The sequence below is a fragment of the Mustela nigripes genome, chromosome X (genome assembly GCF_022355385.1).
Source record: "Mustela nigripes isolate SB6536 chromosome X, MUSNIG.SB6536, whole genome shotgun sequence".
Lineage (NCBI taxonomy): Eukaryota > Metazoa > Chordata > Mammalia > Carnivora > Mustelidae > Mustela > Mustela nigripes.
The window spans coordinates 115,695,998-115,717,160 of record NC_081575.1 but is presented as its reverse complement, the minus strand read 5'-3'; the positions used below and the strand labels follow the sequence as shown (position 1 = coordinate 115,717,160).

Below are 21,163 nucleotides of genomic sequence, written 5' to 3'. Positions count from 1 at the left end.
TAGAGGCTGAACCAATCACCAACGGTCAGTGGTTGAATCAATCCTGTCTATGTAATGAAGCCTCCATAAAACCCAGAAGGACGGCACTCTGAGAGCTTCCGGGATGGAGAGCACAGGGAGATGTGGCCAAGTGGCCGGCCTGGAGAGCCGTGGAGGCTACCCGCCCTTTCCCTAGCTCTCCCCTGTCCGATGCAGCTCTTCCCTTTGGCTGTTTCTGAGTTCTACCCAGTGATCTAGTAAGTCAAATGGATCTCTGGTTTCTGAGTTCTCTGAGCCAATCTAGCAAGTTAATAAAACCCAAAGAGAGGGTTGTGGGAATCTGATTTATGGTTGGTTATCAGAAGCCAGGTGACAACTTGGACTTGCACTTGGCCTCAGAAATCCGGTGGGGGGGGGGGCGGCGGCAGTTTTTATAACGTTGACCTTTTAACCTGTAGGACCTGATGCTTTTCTGTTAGTGTCATAATTGAGTTGAATTGTAGGAGACCCAGGTGGTGTCCAAGGATTGATTGCTGATGTGGGGAACCCCCCCCCCATTGAAATCAGGTCCCAGAACCCAAATAATACTAAAATCTTAATCTAAACCCTGAGGATTACTCTCAGCCTCTAGCTCTGTTCTTTTTATGTATGTTAATGATCAGTGTGTTTGTTTCTCTGAGTCAGAATCAAATCATAAAGTCTGGAAGTGACTGAATTTCCTCCCTGTGCCTAAGCAAGGTCTCTGCTCTGCCCTAAGTTTAAAATATTCATTATACCTTTCTGTGGTCTGCAGAAATTCTATGTAAAATGGGTGCACCTGACCACTCAGATGATGTGAAATGTGTATTTGGTAGGGGACCGGACACTTGTCTTGAAAATGAATGTGTATCTCACACACAACTAAGGATAGTCAATGCACACTATTAAAAAGAGATTGTGGGTAGTGAGCTTGATGTCTCTATGTCGTCCCTTGGTTCTGCTACTGGCTTCCTTATGTTTGAACTAACCTTTTTGCCAGGTGTAATTTTTCATGGTCTTTGGGGAGATAGGCTCTGCAGGATTCCTTTGAGCTTTACCAAAAGAAAGGGAAAGGTAAAAAGAAAGTTAGAAAGTACATCCAGAACCCTTCTTGTTGGTCTTCTAGCGAAGCCTTCAATAGGTAGTAGAAAAAAACAAAACTTTCCTTTGATGTTTAAATGATTTTTTTTTTTTAAATAAAAGGTAGAATAGCAGGAAATGACATTTCAATGTTCTACCACATATGTTCTTGGGGTAATAAGCTTGAATGAGACTTTCAGTTGGCAGACTGGGTAGTCGTTACAGTTCATCTCAGGAAATAATACCATGGTTATGATTTTCCACCCCTTATAAAATTTTCCACCTAAGTCCTGGGGCTCAGCAGACTAGCCTATTGGCAGCATCTAGCCCTCCACCTTTTTTGTAAGTAAAGTTTTAGGGGAAATCAGTCCAGCCCATTCACTGGAATGTTGTGTTCGGCTGCTTTCACACTACAGTGACAGGACTGAGCACTCGTGAGGATGATCGTATGGTCTGCAAGGCAAAGTATTTCCTCTCCGCACATTTACAGAAAACATTTGCTGACACCAAACATAATGTTGCCATTTGAACTAATACTGTACATTTATTTTTCCATTTAGTTGTCAGCTAAAACAGTGAATCGATCACACAGTAATTTTTTTAATATTTTATTTATTTATTTGACAGAGAGATATCACAAGTAGGCAGAGAGGCAGAGAGAGAGAGAGAGAGAGAGGAGGAAGCAGGCTCCCTGCCGAGCAGAGAGCCCAATGTGGGGCTCGATCCCAGGACCCTGAGATCATGACCTGAGCCGAAGGCAGAGGCTTAACCCACTGAGCCACCCAGGCACCCCACACAGCAAATTTTAGTTAGGTTATATTTAACCTGACACGGAATTATGTATTTAGACTGTATAAAGGTACCAGAGAAATCAAGATACCTCTTCATTTTGGTCTTTGTCTGATTGGACCTGAGAAATAAGCTCTCTAAAAAAGGAATGTAGTCTTAAGTGTTCATTCACATCCTTAATTTTTAAAAAAATTTCAAAAGAATTAATGAGACCAAAATAAGAGGTCAAGACAAGAAGCTAGGAATCTAGGGGATGAACTCTTTAGAAAAAGCAATTATTAGTAACATCCTGTTAATGTACAATGATATTTGGTTCGAAGAAATTTGTGGAGCGATTTCCACTTACTTTCCAGAATGGCTGCAGTAGCGCGAGTCCTTGTCGTTACGGACAGAATATTCGGTCACGTATGGATAGCACCGGCTGATCATAGGAAGCGCCACACCGGCCAGACGTGCTGGGAAGGAGAGGCTAGCATCTGTGGACTGTACTCAAAGAAGGACAGAAATCTTCCTAGTCGAAGAATACAAAGTTGTCTGAGAATTTAGTTAGGGGAGTTCATAGAATTCATCATCAGGGTTTGTAGATCTCTGGAATCGGTTTTTCTCCCTTCCCAGCTTAACCCGCCCTCTCCTCCAGCTGGGAGTAGAGGAAGTAAGTCCGCTCTAAACACAGGAAAATGGTAGAGGTGACTTTAATTAAAGAGTTTTTAGGGTCATAATCATGACTGTCAGAATTTCCAGATAAAAGGAGGCTAAGATATGAGCTAGATCAAAGATTTTCTTCTAAGATTTTATTTTTTTGAGAGAGACACACACACATGAACACTAGCGGAGGGTAGGTGGAGGGGGCAGGGGGACAAGCAGACTCCCCACTGAGTCAAGAGCCCGCTCTAGGGTCCGATCCTAGGACCTGAGATCATGACCTGATCCGAAGTTGGATGCTTAAGCCACGCAGGTGCCCCCTAGACGGGAGATTTTGAACTCTGCTCCTCGGTCTGTGGTTCTGTATGTAGCTTCTCTGGGGCACCCACAGGGGTCCTTGCATTTGGAGGCTTGGGAGTGGTTCAGTGTTGCTCCCTCTCCTTCCAACCGAAACAAGCTGTTGCTTCTATTTTCCATGTACTGCCTTGCACACAAGATTTGCTATAGGAGTAGTTTTTAGTAAAATGGTTTGAAACCATAGATCCTAGGGGAGCTCTTCAAATTTTGCAGATGGAGAAACTGCAGCGGCGGCCACAATGTGGATGAGTTCACCTGGCTCAGGCGGAGAATTAGAGTAGGGCTGCACTCAGCATCTAGCTCTTTTGTGCTCAATCAAGGGCTTTTATCTAGGATTCTATAACGAGGAGGAGCTGACTCCCGTGCCTTAATCCACTGAGACAAAAGGGTAAGCCTTTGTATTTTTAATACCCTTACTTAAGGGTATTAAAACAATAGTTTAGTATTTGTCAGCTATTGTGACTTTTGTCATCACACTATAATAATAGTTCTCAAGTTTTTGTATGCATAATAATCACCTGGGGGAGCTCAGTATAAAAAAAAAAATCAGTTTCTCATTGATCCTTCTTAGAAATTCTGCTGTGGAATATCTGGATTTTAATCAAACATCCTGGATGCTTCCGATGCAACGGTCCATGCACCATTGTTTGAAACCCACTGTCATAAAGCTCTGTGGTTGCATCTTGAAGACCACCAGAACTAGTATTCTAGTATTCACAGAGGTACTGTGCCCTCTGTGGAGGTGAACTGCCACCCAGGTAGATGACATTAGTCCTGTGCTGCAGGAAGGGACCAACCCCATTACTGGCATTCTCCTGAGACTGCGGCTGTCCTGTGACTTGGTCATCAAAAACAGGTGGTGCCCCAAGTGGCCATGGAAGAGGAAGAGGGATGTAAAATCATGTTCCGTGAATTTGTTACCGAACTGTAACAGACACACAGAGAGAAGCACCATCACGAGTGTGCTGCTGAATGGGTTGTTACAACTGAGCACAACTTTTTAACCAGCCCACTGAGAAACAGAGCTTAAAGCACACATTTTGTTTCCTTTTCCAGCCGTTTATCCACCCCATCCCCAGCAAGTGTAGCTGGCACATGGGATATATGTTTTTTAAGATTTTTTTTTTTAAGTAACCTCTATAACCACTGTGGGGCTCAACCCACAACCCCAAGATCAAGAGTCTCCACTGACTGAGCCAGCCAGGCACCCTAACATATAGGGTTTTTCTGAGTTCAGGTTTGGAACTAGCATTTTTGTGTGTGTGTATGTTTAACTTTATTTTATTCTTTCAGTGTTCCAAGATTCATTGTTTGTGCATCACACCCAGTGCTCCATGCAATGCGTGCCCTCCTTAATACCCACCCCAGGGCGTTTTGTTTTTGTTTTTGTTTTCTTTTCTTTTTCTTTCTTTCTTTCTTTTTTTTTTTAAGATTCCATTTATTTACTTTACAGGGAAAGAGAGAGCATGAGAATGCACAAGCAGGAGGAGCAGCAGAAGGATAGGGAGAAGCAGTCTCACACTGAGCCGGGAGGGAGTTGGCAGTGGGGCTTGATCCCAGGAACCCAGGGTCATAACCCCGGCTGAGGGCAGGGGCCCAACCGACTGAGTCACCCAGGCGCTCCAGGTTTAGAAGTAGCTTAAATCTCTTTCTACCACATTCCATTGGTTAGAAGGATGACATGTGGACCTCAGCCTAACTGTAAAGGGTACTGGGAAATGTGCTCTTTGTTTCCAGGAAGGGAATTGGTGTGGTTAGCGTAATATTTTCTCTATTATAGTTGTTTATAACCTAGAATATAATCTCATGGTCCAAATAATGATACTTTCTATGCTTATCTACAGGTGTGGCAGATTAAATAAAAGCTTGCTTGCTTTCCTTCTTTCAAAAAGATTTTAAGTAATCTCTGTACCCAGGATCGAGAGTCACACGCTCAGTCACATGACTGAGCCAGCCAGGAGCCCCAAAAGCTTACATACCTTCTAACTTAACTCTTCTTTTTTCTTTATCTTTTATTTAGTTTTCTTTAGAAATTACATTCATTCCCAAATAGATATATATTTAAGTTAATGATTACTCGAATACTGTTAGGTGGAGTTGTGGACGGCTGGCAATTTAGAGAAGGTAAAATAACATGAACTTCTGGGGACAACTCGTTTGTTAAACCTATCCCGAATACCATAGACAATATTAATTGATCCTGATGGGTTCTGGGATCCTGCAGACTGTCCAGATGTGTACTAGTTGTGTCTTTAGATCACAAGATAAATGTCTCTGCTTGGCTTTCTTTCTTAACCGTAGCTCTTTGACATTTGAAGTTGGTAGTTGTCTTTCTAATCTTTCGCAACCCTTAAGCTTACTCATTAATTACTTGGTGGTCAGCTATGTTGTTTCACATATAAGTGTTTTCCTTCTTAATGCTTAGTAGTATTCTGTTGTAGGGATGTATTATATTTTGTTGATTTGCCAGGTATTTGACAGTGGAATTGTTTTCAGGGATCACCTATTACAAATAAAGTAACTATGTACATGGGCATCAGAGTCTTTGTATGGACTAGAACTCACAACCCTGAGATCAAGAGTCCCCTGCTCCTCCGACGGAGCCATCAGGTGCCCTTGTCTACCATAGTGGACTTGCCCCAAAATTTAGTAGCCTGCTGTTGGCCAGAAGACTTACCAATAACATAAACAGCCAATTAACATTATTTTGTATGTGATATGTATTATATACTGTATTCTTAAGCTAGAGAGAAGAAAATGCTATTAAAATCACATGGTAGAAAAAATACATTTACAGTACTATATTTACGAAAAAAAAATCCATATATAAGTAGACCCACGCAGTTCAAACCTGTGTTGCGTAAGGGTCATCTGTGTATCCTGTTTCTTCACCATCCTGACAGCAGTGTAATTTCCTTTCTTGCGTTTCCTTCTGATCTTTATCCAAAAGTCTCTGTTGGTAAGTGGAGGATGCTTTGGTGATTGAGTTTGGCTCTGATTTTGTATTCTCAAGTTCAGCCTTTCTGTGTGCTCTGTTGGGATGGTTTTTATTGTTCTTATTTGGAATTACTTTCCTAGGGTGAATATCTATGAGTAATATTACTAGCATAAAGGACCTAAGGTTTGAAATTCATTGTAATATATATTACCTCTTTGTTTTCTAAATGTGGACCAGTTAGGAAATGTCCATTTCCCATCTGTAGGGGCCCTGCTGTACCAAAGATAGTCTTTGACTAAACCGTCTTTTCTGTGCATCTTGAGGAAGCCGCTGTGCCAGTTTGCAAGTTTTTAACAGTAACAGTAATAACTTCTCTTTTCTTGAAGATCCTATATATGAAACAAACAATATGCTAAGTCAGAATTCTAGAGCTAAATAAAATCCCCACAACAGATTAAGATTGAAGTATGGAAAGAAAGGAAATGGGTTTAGAAAGAGAAATCTGTTTGTGCACTGAGTAAGGATAGTATTTTATGCAATAAAGCCTCCTTAAGTAAACATTTGATGGAAGGAATAAAATCTTACTTGGTACATAAATCTTTTTTATTAACAGCAAGGTTGTGTGTATAAGTGAGCACTAATGTACCCAAGGGAATAGGAAATAGAAGGAGCGATTATGGCAAATAAGATGAGGGCAGAACTGTTTCACTGTTCATCTTTAAATTGGCCCAAAATTGTTTAACCAAAACTAAGGAAGGATAGATGGCTATCCCGATGGCGCTTTACGTAACAGTGAAGCTAATATTTAATCAGCAGTGACTTTCTCTAAGGGCTCTGTGTGCTCTAAAATTCTGATGTAATTCAGGACCGAACGGAAAGTGTTTCTTGCCCTTCTGCCTAACTGCAAATGGAACAACAGAAGTATCGCAGATGTAGCTTTGTCACGAATGAGAAGCCGGGCTATGACAGCCAGGCTTCGTTCATACAGAGCTAGCAACCTTTCAGGGGCTGGAATTCTCTGGAGTAGTGTTACTTGAAGACACTTGGACAAGGAAGAACCTCGCTCTTGCTCGGAGTGAGTGTTGTAGCAACCCGTAGCATCTCACAAGCAAGAGTGAAGCAAGTGAAGAAGAAACCTGGCTGGCCCGAAGTGGTGTGCTGTCCCTGGGCCCAGGGCACGTAGGGTGGTGGGCCCGTTGCATTACTGATGGCATCAGCCAGCCCGGGAGGGAATTGTAGTGACTGCCTCCTAGGGCTGTTGTCAGCGTTAAATGAAAAGATCAGTATCTGGCACAAGAACTCAGCCAAGTTTCAAGTATATGTTACTGTTGGATTTTTCTCTAGTTTAGTTCTAAAATCTGGATTTCTTTTTTTTTTTTTTTAAGATTTTGTTTATTTATTTGACAGACAGAGATCACAAGTAGGCAGAGAAGCGGGTAGAGAGAGAGAAAGAGAGGGAGAAGCAGGCTTCCCGCAGAGCAGGGAGCCCGATGCGGGGCTCGATCCCAGGACTCTGGGATCACGACCTGAGCTGAAGGCAGAGATTTTAATCCACTGAGCCACCCAGGTGCCTCTGCATTTATTTTTCTTAAAGATTTATTTATATGAGAGAGATAGAGAGAGAGAGAAAGCATCATCTGAGGAAGGGGCACAGGGAGACGGAGAGAAGCAGACCCCCCCGCATCTCCACACTGACCGTGGAGCCCCACACAGGGCTCCATCCTGCGACCCAAGCCGAAACGAAGAGTCAGATGCTCAACCAACTGAGCCACCCAGGTGTCCCCCAAATCTGCTTTTAGATCTTAATTCCAGACAAAAGTTTCCTAAATATAAGTGTCAAGATCTGTGAGGGGTTGGAGATTTTTAAGATGGGAGCTTTTTTTTTTTTTTTTAAGTTTATATTTTTTAGTAATTGCTACACCCAGCATGGGGCTCAAACTCAAGACCTTGAGATCAAGGGTCACATGCTCTTCTACTGAGCCAGCCACGTACCCACCCCCCACGCCCATCCCCCATTGTGTCTGATGGGGGTCAGAAATCTTCTTTCCTTACTTGTAAGCTAAGATAGCCTGCTGCAGCTTCGTGGATGCTGACAGAAGGAAGACACAACACCCTTGTCGGAGACCAAGACACTTGGACAAGGAAGGACCTCGCTCTTGCTCGCAGCAGGCAGAGTATCAGCTTTTGTGTCTGTTCTGAGTGCCAGTGCCCATGCGGCAACACAAAGAGGAGCAGGTGGATGCAGGGCGTGTGGTGGTTTCCACTGCAGGAAAGGAGCCCTGCGCTTAGAGAGTCCCAGTCTCTTCGAGGGGGCAGTAATCATGTGTACCCTTCGCTCCGAAGGCAGGAGCAGTCTCTACCTTCCTACGCGGCAAGCGTTCCTGCCCTTTGCTTGGAGGGAAGGAGGGAAGCCCTAGATCTTCTAAGTCTGTTCCGTGTACAGACATCTTTGAAAAATTAGTCCGAGACAGAAGGCAGTCAGGGCCTCCACTGGAAGGATGTGTAGATAGGGGAGCAGTCCATGAGAAGTTGCTTTCTGATAGTAAAATCTGAAAGCTGTGTTTATATTGGAAGATAGGGAAGGGTGCAAAGGAACATTGCCTTGATGTCCTATGTGACCAAGTGCGACAGAAAGGGAGAGCGTAGCTACGGCACATTAATGACTCCAAAGCACACATGGCATCTCAAGGACTGTGTTATCGGGGTATGGTGGCTCTTGTCCCTTGGTGATTCTGGAGGTGGTGGTATTTGATGGTGGCGTCAGTGGAACCCCATGGGAAGCAGCTCCTTCATGGCCTTGGAAGGCCCTGAGGAGGGATCTCTACACGGATGTGCAGCCAAGGGAGGAGTACATGGTAGAAATTCTTAAGGACAAACAGGAATTACTCAAGAGCCTTTCGACGCTTGTTGAGGGGTCTAGAAGCAAGGGAAGCAGCTATATAAGGAACTTTAGGCTCCCCAACAGTTTGGGGAAGTGAGATTCAGCAGAACACAGGTTAGATGGAGAAGGGCTTCTACTACTTCCGATTTAAAAGATTAATTACTATGGTGTGTCTATTCGTGTGTAGAAATGTTAATTTGATAAGAAAAAAATGAACAGTAATGAGGAAGTGACACAGTCAGATTGATTTACCCGGGTCCACTGGTTTTCTGATTTGTTTCTGGTCCAGATTTTATCAATGATGTGTAACTATCAATTGTCTGTTTCAGTGCTCCCCAAATATATTTTGAGGTACCCCAGGATATTCCTCCATTTACACTACAGAAGAAAACCTTTGGCCAAATACATTGTGAAAATGCTGAATATTATACCCTTACCTCTTGGGGATTTATACTTCACAAAAACATATTAAAGACTCTTGGTTATCCTGCCTTTAAGGATGCTCTTGAACTTCATTTAAACCAACTTTTGCTAAATTCACCTGATCACAGAATCCTCTTTTTGCATAACATGCACAAAAATCTCATGGCACTGGGGTGCCTGGGTGGCTCAGTTGGTTAAGCAACTGCCTGCAGCTCAGGTCATGGTCCCGGGGTCTTGGGATCAAGCCCCGTGTCAGGCTCCTTACTCAGCAGGGAGCCTGCTTCTCCCTCTCCCTCTGCCTGCTACTCCACCTGCTTGTGCTCTCTCTGTGTCAAATAAATAAATAAAATTAAACAAACAAACAAACAAACAAACAAACAAAAACTAACCTAAAATCTCATGGCACCAATGTTTGGGAGAGCACATCCCAGAGACTGCTTTATAGTAATATGATAGCGCTGTCACAGTTGAAGTAGTGATAAATAATAAAGGAAACATTCAGGTTATTTACGAGCTTTTCAGCAATGCCTGTTGTTAACACTTGTTGCTTGTATCTAACTAAGGTCATTTGCAAACTTAAACTCTTCCTGTCCTTGCACTGCATTGTAATCCTTGCTAGTGAGCATCTCTGGTCCATCAGACATGATGTAGAATTTCTGATAGTGACACGAGAAGTTCATCTGAACTTTGAAGAAGCCACCGTTAACACATTGAGTTGATAGGCTTCTGGTGAAAGAAAACATGTTTGGCCTTTCACAGAGCTTGAGCTGCCTTATTGGGGTACACTCCCATTTTTACAACAGGTTTATGGAATATTAAAACTTGTTTGACAGTCATTTGTGACTTCCTTGCCTGTGTGGGACACAAGGTTGGTCACCATTGGATAAGACCGCCTTTTTTCTTGGATCTGTGGGGTTTTTCATATGTTGTCTTTGTTGCCAGGTAAAATATTAAGGGTGTAGTTAAGACTTGGAGAGTAGCCTTGGTTTTCGTGTTTAGAAAGCTGGATCAATTGGTGGATTTATGGGGTGTTTTTCATTATGTTTAGTGGAAGATAAATTAGTTTTTTATCTCTTGTTTGCATAAATCATCTCTCAAATTTTATGCTTGACAGCTGCTCCTTTTGAAGTTATCTCTTAAACAGGAAGTGAGATAAGACCAAGCTGGTGGAATTGGTAGGAGGGATTCCGGCAAGAGCTATCACATAATCACATGGGATATTGTGATTAATGTCACAGTAGCTAAAATTGTGATGTGGATAAGTTTTTTCCCCTGGTAACATATTTCCCTTTTCTGTTTTATCATGCATTCAAGTCAGGGAGATAGGGAGGTTTCTGTTTCAATCTTGAGGCTGCCGTAGAAACTTACTTAATATTTATGAGCCTCAGTATCTGGAAGACTCATTCGGGTGAGCTTTAAAAAAATATAGATTCCTTAGCCCTACCCAGATTTGCTAGGTAAGAACCTCCTCGTTTAGGGCTAGGAATGTCATTCTGTGTGCTCTGAAAGCTCCTGGAGCCCAAGTGATTCTTCTGTGCAGCTAGGCTTTTCACCAGCATCAAGAGTCAACAGATGAGATTAAAAACCCCAGCACTGCCCACCTTATGAGTCTGTTAATTCTGGTTTCTAGTTCTTGAGTAGAGCACATTAAACGGCGTGAATGTCTTTGTCTTGGCCATTCTGAGGACAAACATTTGTGTGCTCTATTGGTTATTTCTATAGTACCTTCCTACTTACCATGAGTTCTTGAGTGTCCGGAGTGGGGTGACCCTCCGGTCCAGGGCACTTCTGAGAGTCAAAGGGGGGCCCTTAATAATTACCCTGGGACAACAGACATAAACCAGAGTTGTCCCAAGCAAACAGGGCTCTATGGTCACTCATAAGTCAAAACAGATAGATTAACGAGAGGAAAACCCATTGAAGAAGGTCACATGGGAGTAGATCTGCCTTTTTTTTTTTTTTTTCCTGCTTCTCTCTCTTTACTGATACTTTATTTGGCACCCATGGGAACATAGGGAGATTAGATTGGCAAACACCACTGTTCAGTGGGATTGGGGCAGGGAGGGAACAATGTTGGAATGATCTGTGAACTAGACTATGTTGAGCTGTGTAGCCTTTGAATTAAATCCAGATATATCAACTCAATCAACCACAAGAGGGAGTAAATATTTATGCTCACCCACCATAGAAATGGGGATGAGCTGGGCCCTGGGACACCAGAATAAAAGATTTCTTGCCTTAATGGAGCTAATGGTATAGTAGGAAGTATAAGTGAGGGCACCAGCCATTCAAATACTGTGTGAAGTTAAGTCTAGGTTTCTTTTAGGAAAAAATGCAATTTCACATGTTGCAGAGAATCCATGTAAACTCAGAAATAATATTCAACTGGACCCGAGCCACTACCAGGAACCTCACCAAAATGCTCCATTGTTTCCCAGTTTCTCCTATTTCTTTTACTTTCAGTGGCCCACTTTTACTTTCTGAATGTGTGTTTTTTAAATTTGCCAGGTAGTCTTTTAACGAGAATTATAAAAGAATAAAACCTTTTTTTTTCAAACTGCCTTTTTAAAACATGATTTGCTTTTGATTATAAATACTGTGTAAGACGATGCCTTCTTCTGCAAAACCAATAAATACAAGAACAAATTTTATTTTATTTTTTTAAAGATTTTATTTATTTTGGTTGGGGGGAGCAGCAGGCAGAGGGAGAAGCAGGCTCCCCGCTGGGCAAGGAGCCCGATACACGGCTGGATCACGATGGAGGACTGGATCCTGATGCAGGGCTGGATCCCGACGCAGGACTGGATCCCAATGCAGGACTGGATCTCGATGCATGACTCAATCCCAGGATGCTGGGATCGCAACTGGAGCTAAATGCTTAACCTACTGAGCCACCCAGGCACTCCAAGAACAAATTTTAAACATGTGATTTGTCCAAGATATTTGGGGGGGGGACACATTTTTTCTGGTATTTAAAAAAAAAATCAGTATTACTTAGCCTTCCAAATAATAAATTCAAAGGTATGAGTCAACTGGAGAAAAAGAGAGAGAAACATACAAATAGAGACCATCGTATACCTGCTTTAAATAGCTTCTGATAATTCTGCTGTTACCTTTCCTTTCTGGAACTTTCCTTTCTCAAAAGAGTTGAATGTAAAATACTTATTTTTTCTTTTTTTCGTATTTGTTCTTTTTTTCATTTATTCATTTTTTCTTTTTTTGTTGTTTTTTTCTTTTATTTCTGGTGCAAAATGGTGGTTTTATTAAAACACGGGGACAGGACCCGTGGGAAGAAAGAGCTGCTGCCTAAAATATTTGTAATAAACTGATTAATGGGGGAAAAGGAAATATGTATCGAATACCTATGTATAAGGTTTATCATAAACAACTATGCATATCAGAAAGGCACTAACTTTAAAAAGGCACCCCAAAAAGGCGAGGAAAAACCTGAATTACAGAAAAGAAAATCAAATTTAATGAAAAACTGGAATTAATAAGAATTAGCAAATACATACACCCACAAAATATACACACATAGCAGCACTGTATGTTGACCCACAAAGGGAAAAAAAAAACAGTGGTTCGAGAGCACTCAACATGGCTTATTGGTTAAAGGAAAAAAATACCCTCCCCCCACTCCCCATACACACTAGCTCTGGGGCACACACACAGAACAAAAACCCAGTATGTATTTTTGAACAGTACACTCAATCTGCAACACAAATTCATAATTTTTTTTAACAATGCTCCCTTTCTTAATACAAGAGATGCCCATGCTGGGTGTGTGTGTGTGTGTGTGTGTGTGTGTGTGTGTGTGTGTGTGCAATATATAATATTTAATTATATACCTTATATAATTTACTGTTGACTTATTTTTAAATATATTCGTGTAACTACATGCAGCTATTTCCTGTATTGAACAGCCTTTCCTTTTATTTACCTCGTGTGTCTAGACCTCTCAAAATTTCAGGCTGATGGGCTAACGTGGGTGCCTTGTTCTCCGTGAACTTGAGCACGAGGGTTTTCGGCCGCGGCGGGAAAGCCGCGGGCCTGCCGTTTTAACACATGGAGATCGTCACGTTGATGCCCAGGTTGCCGTTTTCTGCAAAGAGCTGCGCCATGCGGGCGTCGAAGACGAGGCAGTCACTGTTCCTGATGGCGGTGGCGATTCCCTCGTGAATGGAGCGCGGGGTCGCCTCCCAGGTCAGCCGGCGCCGGTGGCCGTTCAGCTCCAGCCGGTAGGCGAAGTTCTCGGCCTGCTTGTGCGTTCCGATCAGCTGGACGATGGCGAAGAACTGGTGCCCGTTGTACTTCTCCTGTTTCTCCAGGACGAGCATGAAGTGGACGCCGAAGCAGGACTGCGTCATCACCCAGTCCACGGCGCCGGGGAGGTTAATGTCGGTCGCCAGGAACACGATGTCTTCGCCCTGCAGCGTGGTGATGGACTCGTGCTGGTGCATCAGGTGCGGCATCACGGCCTCCAGCGAGCCTTGCCATTTGCAGAGCGCGCCGGGGCACGGGCACACGTACGGGCGGAACTCGCACATCTCTTCGTGCTCGGCCTTCTCGGTGTGGCGCAGGGCGAGCGCGCAGCCGGTGGCCGCGTACTTGCACGGGAACAGCACGGAGTTGGCCACCTTCTCCATGGCCAGGTTGCGAATGGACGCCAGCGGCCCGCGGCACGTCGGGCAGCAGCTGAGCTTCGGGCGGCAGGTGCTGCACACGAGGTGGCCGCTGTGGCACTGAAGAATGGGGGGCAGCACATAGTCGAAGCACACCGGACACTCGAAAAGGCTCGCCAAGTCGCTGTTGGGCACGGTCGTGCCGGCCAGGGAGGGCAGCCTCTGGGGCGGGTTACACGTCGCCGCTCCGGGAGGTAAGGCCCCCGGGCACTGGCGCTTCATTTCTGGAGGCCGACGCTGCGCCTCACACCCCGGCTCGAGGCTCACACGCGCCGCGCCGTCGCCGCCGCCTCTTCTCCGTGCCGGCCCCGGCCCCGGCCCCGGCCCCGGCACGAGCGCCGACACCGACACCGACACCGACGGGACACGCCGGGCCGCCGCCGCTCGAAAACGTGCCTCTCGAAGGTCGCCTGGGATGCTCGAGGGCGCGCCTTTTAACGGTCGCCTCAGACGCTCGAGAGCGCGCCTTTCAACGGTCGCCTTAAAAGCTCGAGAACGCGCCGTTCAACGGTCGCCTTGGAAGCTCTAGAGCGCGCCTTTCAACGGTCGCCTTGGAAGCTCGAGAGCGCGCCTGTCAACAGTCGCCTTGGAAGTTCGAGAGCGCGCCGTTCAACAGTCGCCTTGGAAGCTCGAGAACGCGCCATTCAACGGTCGCCTTGGAAGCTCAAGAGCGCGCCGTTCAACGGTCGCCTTGGAAGCTCGAGAACGCGCCGTTCAACCGTCGCGTTGGCAGCTCAAGAGCGCGCCTTTCAAGGGTCACTTCAGACTCGGGAGTGCGCACCACAATGGCCGCCCCCTACGCTCGAGAGCGCGCTCCTCGCGCGTTCTGGCCACACCCTACAGCAGCAGCCTTGAGAAGGTAGGTCTCTAAGCGCCAGCAGCCCGAAGGGGGCGGGGCCCTGAATGTGTTTTGTGATCCTAAATTCTATGTAGCCTTCCTACCCGGTGGTAAGGATACCAGTGCTTCAAGCTCTAAATTCTCCTAGGCTATCTCTCGTTCCTGTTCACAAATCCAATTTTCTTTTTTAAAAAAATATCTAGTTATTTAGGTAATCTCTACACCCAACGTTGGGCTTGAACTCAAAACCCCAAGATCGAGAGTAGCATGCTCCACAGCCTGAGCCAGCCTGGCAAGCACAAAGCCAGTTTTCTGAGGACATTAATGCACCGTAAGGACCGTTTAAAATAATTGATAGGAGGAGGGGCCCCTGGCTGGCTCAGTCTGAAGGGCATGCCCCTCTTTGTAAAAATTCTTTTTTTTAAGATTTTATTTATTCTGCTGAGCTCCCCGCTCAGCAGAGAGCCTGATGCGGGTCTCCGTCACAGGACTCCGGGACCATGACCCCAGCCCAGTGCAGAGGCTTAACCCACTGAGCCACCCAGGCGCCCCGGACATGCCCCTCTTAACCTTGGGGTGAGTTTGATCCCACGTTGGGGGTAGAGATTACTTAAATAAAACTTTAAAAAATAAAATAATTGATAGGAGGGTATGAACATCCTAAGGACTATTTTTAACTCAAAAGGGAGATCTCTCAATGCAAATGATTCTCAAAAGGGTATATTTGTAACGTCAGATTTAAGAAATAAAAATACAAAAGATGCTCAGTTAAATTTGAATTTCAGGTAAACAGTGAACAGCTTCTCTTTTTAGTAAGAGTATGTCTCCTGCATTATTTGGGATATACTTATACTAAAATCCATTCATTGTTTATCTGAGATTCAAATTTAACTGGGTATTCTATATTTTATCTGGCAACCCTACATACTTGGAGAGCTGTGTTTGAAACTTCCTGGAATTCTGATTTGGTCTTTTTTATAACCATAGCCCTAACCAGGTCCCACCATGGGATTATTTTCTTTCATTTTCTCAAAAATCATTATTTATTGCTACTATAGTTCAGGACTCAGATAGAGAGACCACTGTGATGAGTCGGAGTGGACAGTGAAGTTACTGAATGGAAAGTCCAGGTTCAAGTGTGTGCAGTTGCCTTGCACCTATAAACAGTGTGGCTTTACTAAAATTTCTAGGGAAGGCAGTCAGTGGCTGGAGCTAAGTAGAGCAGGACCAGGACCAGGGGTAGATTTGGAAATGGAGAGTGACAGCTGTGTGTGGCCATGTAGACAAGGCAGGGAAACTTTGTTAAGGCAGGATTTGTGCTGTATTCCATTTTGCATTGCCACATAGCTTACACAGTTCTTGCATGTAGTAACTGTTCAAATATTTGGCATTGAATGACCTCATCCAAGGGGCTATCTTCTGATTTTTTTTTTCCTTCTGCGTAATCCACTAGGAGATGAAATACTTGGCTAATTTATTTCCTAGCTGGCTCCTGCACATATGCGCTTCTCTTATTTAAGTTTGTGAATGGCCCCGTGGGGTTCATCAAAAGAAGCAGTATGAGCAAGAGTGGATTGTTCGGCCGGGTGGTCAGCCAAGCTAGGCAGAGGACTCCTTTTAGCATTAGTGCTGAATGTGAGGGTGTGTTTGTGCTTGTAAAGAGACAGAGTGTGAGCCCCATGTGAAAGCTAGATCGCTGTGTCGGCAGTTTACAATATAAAACTTACGTTAGGACCTTCGAAGTACAGATTAATTACAAAATGAGCCAAAGTCAGTTCTGAAGGTGAGAAATGACCCAGTGTTCGAGACAAGTTTGTGTAGCAGGTTGTTGAGCGTTTGCTCTGGCTTGAGCAGAGAGGTGCGTAAATACCACCGAAAGATGATTCTACTTGGCAACATTCTTGGTTTTCCTCCAACTGCACTTTCTGGCGACTCTGATTTTCAGCGTCCTGGCATGTTGCCAGCCACCTCCAGGGGTGTTAAGAAATATCCAAAACAAAATTAAAATAAATTCCCTTTCATTTAAAATGCAATTATATATCTATAACACTTAGGAGCAGTGGGATTGGGTGTTAGAAAACCAAACCAAGCAATGGAGTAGCAATTACAACGTTGGAAAGAAAAAACAAAACAGAACCACAAAACATGCTAACACCTTGCTGATGGATTGGACCCTGCTTGGGGAAGAGCTAGAATCGGGGAATAGAACTACCCTCTCCCTTTAGCTTTAATCAAACTCTTGGGAATTCATCACTCTTCTTGTTTGAAATGCCATCTGCAGAATGGCTTGCCCTGGTGTTATCTGATTTTGATTATTTGCTTGTGATTCAGTCATTCCTTCTTCGTTTGTGCGCTCTGTGCTGAACAGTAGGCTGAATAACACAAAGGATGGGTTCGAGTGGGTTCTTTGGACATGCCCGTATTGCCATTCCACCTGCAAACACTGTCCTCCCTCTACTGGAAGCTGGGCAGAGGGCGTAGCATCAGAGCGTCCAATTCGGAGAGCTCATCCAACGGTGACCATGGAGAGCCCAAATGTGCTCGGTGCTACACATCCCTTTGGGGAAGATAAGGATGGTAATGGCTTTGAGAATGAAATAATATGTTCTGACTTGAAGGACAAATTAGGGTAAAGCAAGGAGAAAAGACAGGATGAAATGTTCTCTCCTTTTACAGACTAAATTTAATTGTGGTTAATAGCAGCTGACTTTCCCCGTGACTTTGCCGTGGGAAGAGAGGCCTTCCACCAAAATAGGGGCCACGGTTACTGAAGATTTTAGGTGGTCTGGTTTTTGATTGACAATCAGATAGCTAAACTTTTTCTTTTATTTAAAGAAAAATTTTTAATTGAGCAATAAGGTTTCCTTTATATAAACTATTAGTTGATGCTAATACAATATGGATTTTAAAATGAAATCATGGGTGTGTACTTGTGACCGTAAAGATGAGCACACAAATCAGAAGCTGTGCAACAGGGGCGGCTGGGTGGCTCAGTCCGTTAAGTGTGTGACTCTTCATTTCCACCCGGGTCATGATCTCGGGCTTGGGACAGCAAGCCCTGCATCAGGCTCCACACTCATCGTGGAGTCTACCTGAGGTTCTCTGTCTCCCTCTGCCCCTCCCCGTTCTCTACAATAAATAAATAAAATCTTAAAAAGAAAAAAAAAAAGCTATACAATATTGGGCGCCGGGGTGGCTCAGTGGGTTAAGTGACTGCCCTTGGCTCAGGTCATGATCCCAGGGTCCTGGGATCGAGGCCCTGCTCAGCGGGGAGTCTGCTTCTCCCTCTCCCTCTACTCCTCCTGCTCTGGCTCTCTCTCTGTCTAATAAATACATAAAATATTAAAAAAGTAAAATCTAAAAAAAAAAAACTATACAACATTAACAGTAAATCCAAATATAAGCAAAGATAATCCTCTGAATTCTGTGTTTCATCAAGCATCAAACCCCACCAGTTTTATAGTCCTTCAAAGTACATAATGCTGCATCCACATACTCTGCATGTAATTGGATCTCTGGATTTAATTTCATTTCTCATGTGACATTCTCCACACTTACATCATTGACCGTTGCTTCGGGGGTTGACCATCCTTCCATGGTCCGTTGTTAGTCTCTCCAAATCCCAACCAGCTAATCCCCTACCCACGTATCCTGGAGAGACTTCTCACTCTGGGCTTCTAAACAGATTCTGACTCTCGCCCTCTAAGACATTTTTTTTTTTAAAGATAAAAATTCATGCTTTTTCTGTACCAGAGAAAAGGGAAAAAATTTTGGCATGCATAACTAATGAGGTAATTAGTACTATTAAGCTGCTTTAGAAGACTAAACCATCAGTAATTATGAGAGTAAGTATAAATTAAAGGACAGTGTTTAGGTTTCAGTGTAGGATATTATATCCAGTATTGTACTTTTTACCCAGTATTGTATTTTTGTAGAGCCATTACTGAACACGTATATTTGAAAGTCAGAGTACAGGCATAGAAGGCCCATGGCTTTTTATCAGAAATAGACAAACAAGAAGAAAAACTATGGCACTAAGAGTAGATGTGTGCATATTTTTAAAAAATTATTTTATTTAAATAACTCAGTAAGGATATTTTCAAATGTGGTTCAAGCGTGAAGAATGATACAACACACAGCCATGTCCCCAGAACTCATGTATGTGTACTTTTCTAATCCTACTATGAAAGCGATAGAGCGAAATTTAAAAACAAATCAGTAGAAATGAAAGGAGAGTTCATTCAAAAGTAATTTTTGCATCTGAAAATTAGACACCAAATGAAACCCTCCACAGATATATCTTCTATATTTTTCTATAAAAAATTACAATGAAAAAATTATTTCACTGGAATTATTTTATATATATATATAATTTACATATCATATATAATAATTCATGTATTATTTGAAATGATTTCATTGGAAAAGTGCTTTAAAATTAAATCGTGAATCCTAGGGTACCTGGGAAGCATGAGACTCTTGATCTTGGTTGTAGGTTCGAGCCCCACACCGAGTGTAGAGACTAATTAAAAATAAAACCTTAAAAAAACATGAATCGTAACCAAAATATATAATTTATATTTTTTAAAGATTTATTGTTATTTTAGAGAGAGAGAGAGAGAGAGAGCTATGTGAGCATGTGCAGGGGGAGGGGCAGAGGGAGAGAATCTCAAGTGGACTTCCCACTGAGTGTGGAGCCCTGACACGGGGCTGGATCTCATGACCCTGAAATCATGACCTGAGCCAAAATCAGACCCAAACCAAAACTGAGTCGGACATTTAACTGAGCCACCCAGGCGTCCCAGAGCAAGTCGCTTTTAAGAAATGAAAAAAAGGAAAAGAAAGGAAAAGGAGCATTTCCAGTCATCTTCTTGGGCACTTTATGAAGATTTTTTTTTTTTTTTTTTCATGAAACACATTTGAGACACTGCCCTTGTCTTGCCGATGTGTTTTTCCATAAATGGAATGTTTGACCAAATGAAATCCACATTTTTGAGGAGCTTTTGGTTCTCACTGACTGGTACTGCTGCAGCCTGAAATAACTCCCAAATTACACATGTGCCAATCTGATCAGAGAGAATGCTTGACAGCAAGCTTAGATATATACACCAGAAATCTGAACTCTGAATGCCTTGTCCTGGTCATGGCTTAGGAACTAACTCCATGCGTTCCTCTAAGTCTGGAGTTCCTAGCTTATTGCGGTGTTAACGGATATTTATTTCTCTTGGATGTTAGAACATGAATTGATCTATATCATTTGATTTCAGTTGGGGATGATTTTGCCCCCACTTGGCCATTCCTGGAGACCTTTTGGGTTGTCACAGTTGGCACAAGGGTATTGCCCCTGGCATCTAGGAAACAAAGGCCAGGGGATCCTACCTCGTATCCTGCAGTGCACAGGGCAGCCTCCACAACAAGGAATTACCTGTCCCCAAATGTGAACGGTGCCGAGGCTGAGAGATCTCTAACTACACAAAAGAGCAGGGTTTAAACTTATTTCCTAAAACGAATATATATGTGGACATTCCTTAGGCAGAGTTTTTCTTCTAATAATAATGCACTGTGTTTGATAGAACAAAAATATTTTTAGAATTTTGTCTTTACATCTAAGAACTACGGTTTTACACCGTTTTTCCAGGGTATACATCAAAGTTTTCTAACCTATGTTCTGTTTTTCCTATGTGCTTTGCACCTGTGTCAAAAAATAGATGATCGCGGTGTGTTCAGACATGCTCCATTCATCCTGGTCATAAATGAAATGGCTGCCAGAAAAGGATCATTTCTTGCCGTATTTGATTTTGGCCATTAGTCTTGCTCTGTTCTAGGAGTGTTCTTAACATTTGAACAAGTATCTTCCGTATTTTTGGGGAGGGAAGTTTACAAAGACGTTGCCTATTAAATTCTATTTCATTTCTTGGTGTCAATGTATTTTATGTACTTTTTATATTATGAATTTCATACTTGATAAATTCCGAAAAAGAGGCTACATTTAGATACTAACCTTGAGGATTTCTGGAAAATTTTCCGTATTTTCTGCTACCGCTTTCTCCTTGATGTTTTTTTACTTAACCCTGATCTAGTTCTCAACAGTCCTCTTGGTTTTTGTTTGTTTGCTTGATTCTAAATAGAATCGTTTCAAGTATTTTGTAACTTGTTCATTTGAGTGAGAATCCAAATAAGGTCTACCGCTATAAGTTATTGATAGGCCTCTAAAGTTTATTTTAATCTATAGGTTTCCCCATCTCTCTTATTTTCTTATGATGTGTGTTTTTTTTTTTTTTTTAAGAAGCTGGGTCATTTGTCCTGTAGAATTTCTACTCATTCTGGAGTTTGCTGATTCAATTCCACGGCAGGGCCTAACAAGTTTCTTTGTTCTTTGTATTTCCTGTGAATTGATAGTTGACTCGAGACATCATTTACTCTTAAAGTTAAAATCGAGACGGAAAAACCATTCTCCTCGTGTGTGTGTGTGAGTGTGTGTGTGAGTGTGTGTGTGTGTGTGTGTGTGAGTGTGTGTGTGAGTGTGTGTGTGTGTG

The 21,163-nt window shown here is 43.2% G+C and overlaps 2 protein-coding genes across 5 annotated transcripts in view; one reads left to right on the top strand and one right to left on the bottom strand.

Annotated features, from left to right (window-relative positions):
• Positions 1-21,163, top strand: part of FRMPD4 (FERM and PDZ domain containing 4) — an 843,416-nt gene that overhangs the window by 373,298 nt on the left and 448,955 nt on the right. The window lies entirely within an intron of this gene.
• LOC132007439 (E3 ubiquitin-protein ligase SIAH1A-like) lies at positions 13,166-14,011 on the bottom strand. Its single transcript, XM_059385588.1, has one exon. It carries the CDS (start codon positions 14,009-14,011, stop codon positions 13,166-13,168), a length of 846 nt encoding a protein of 281 aa, XP_059241571.1.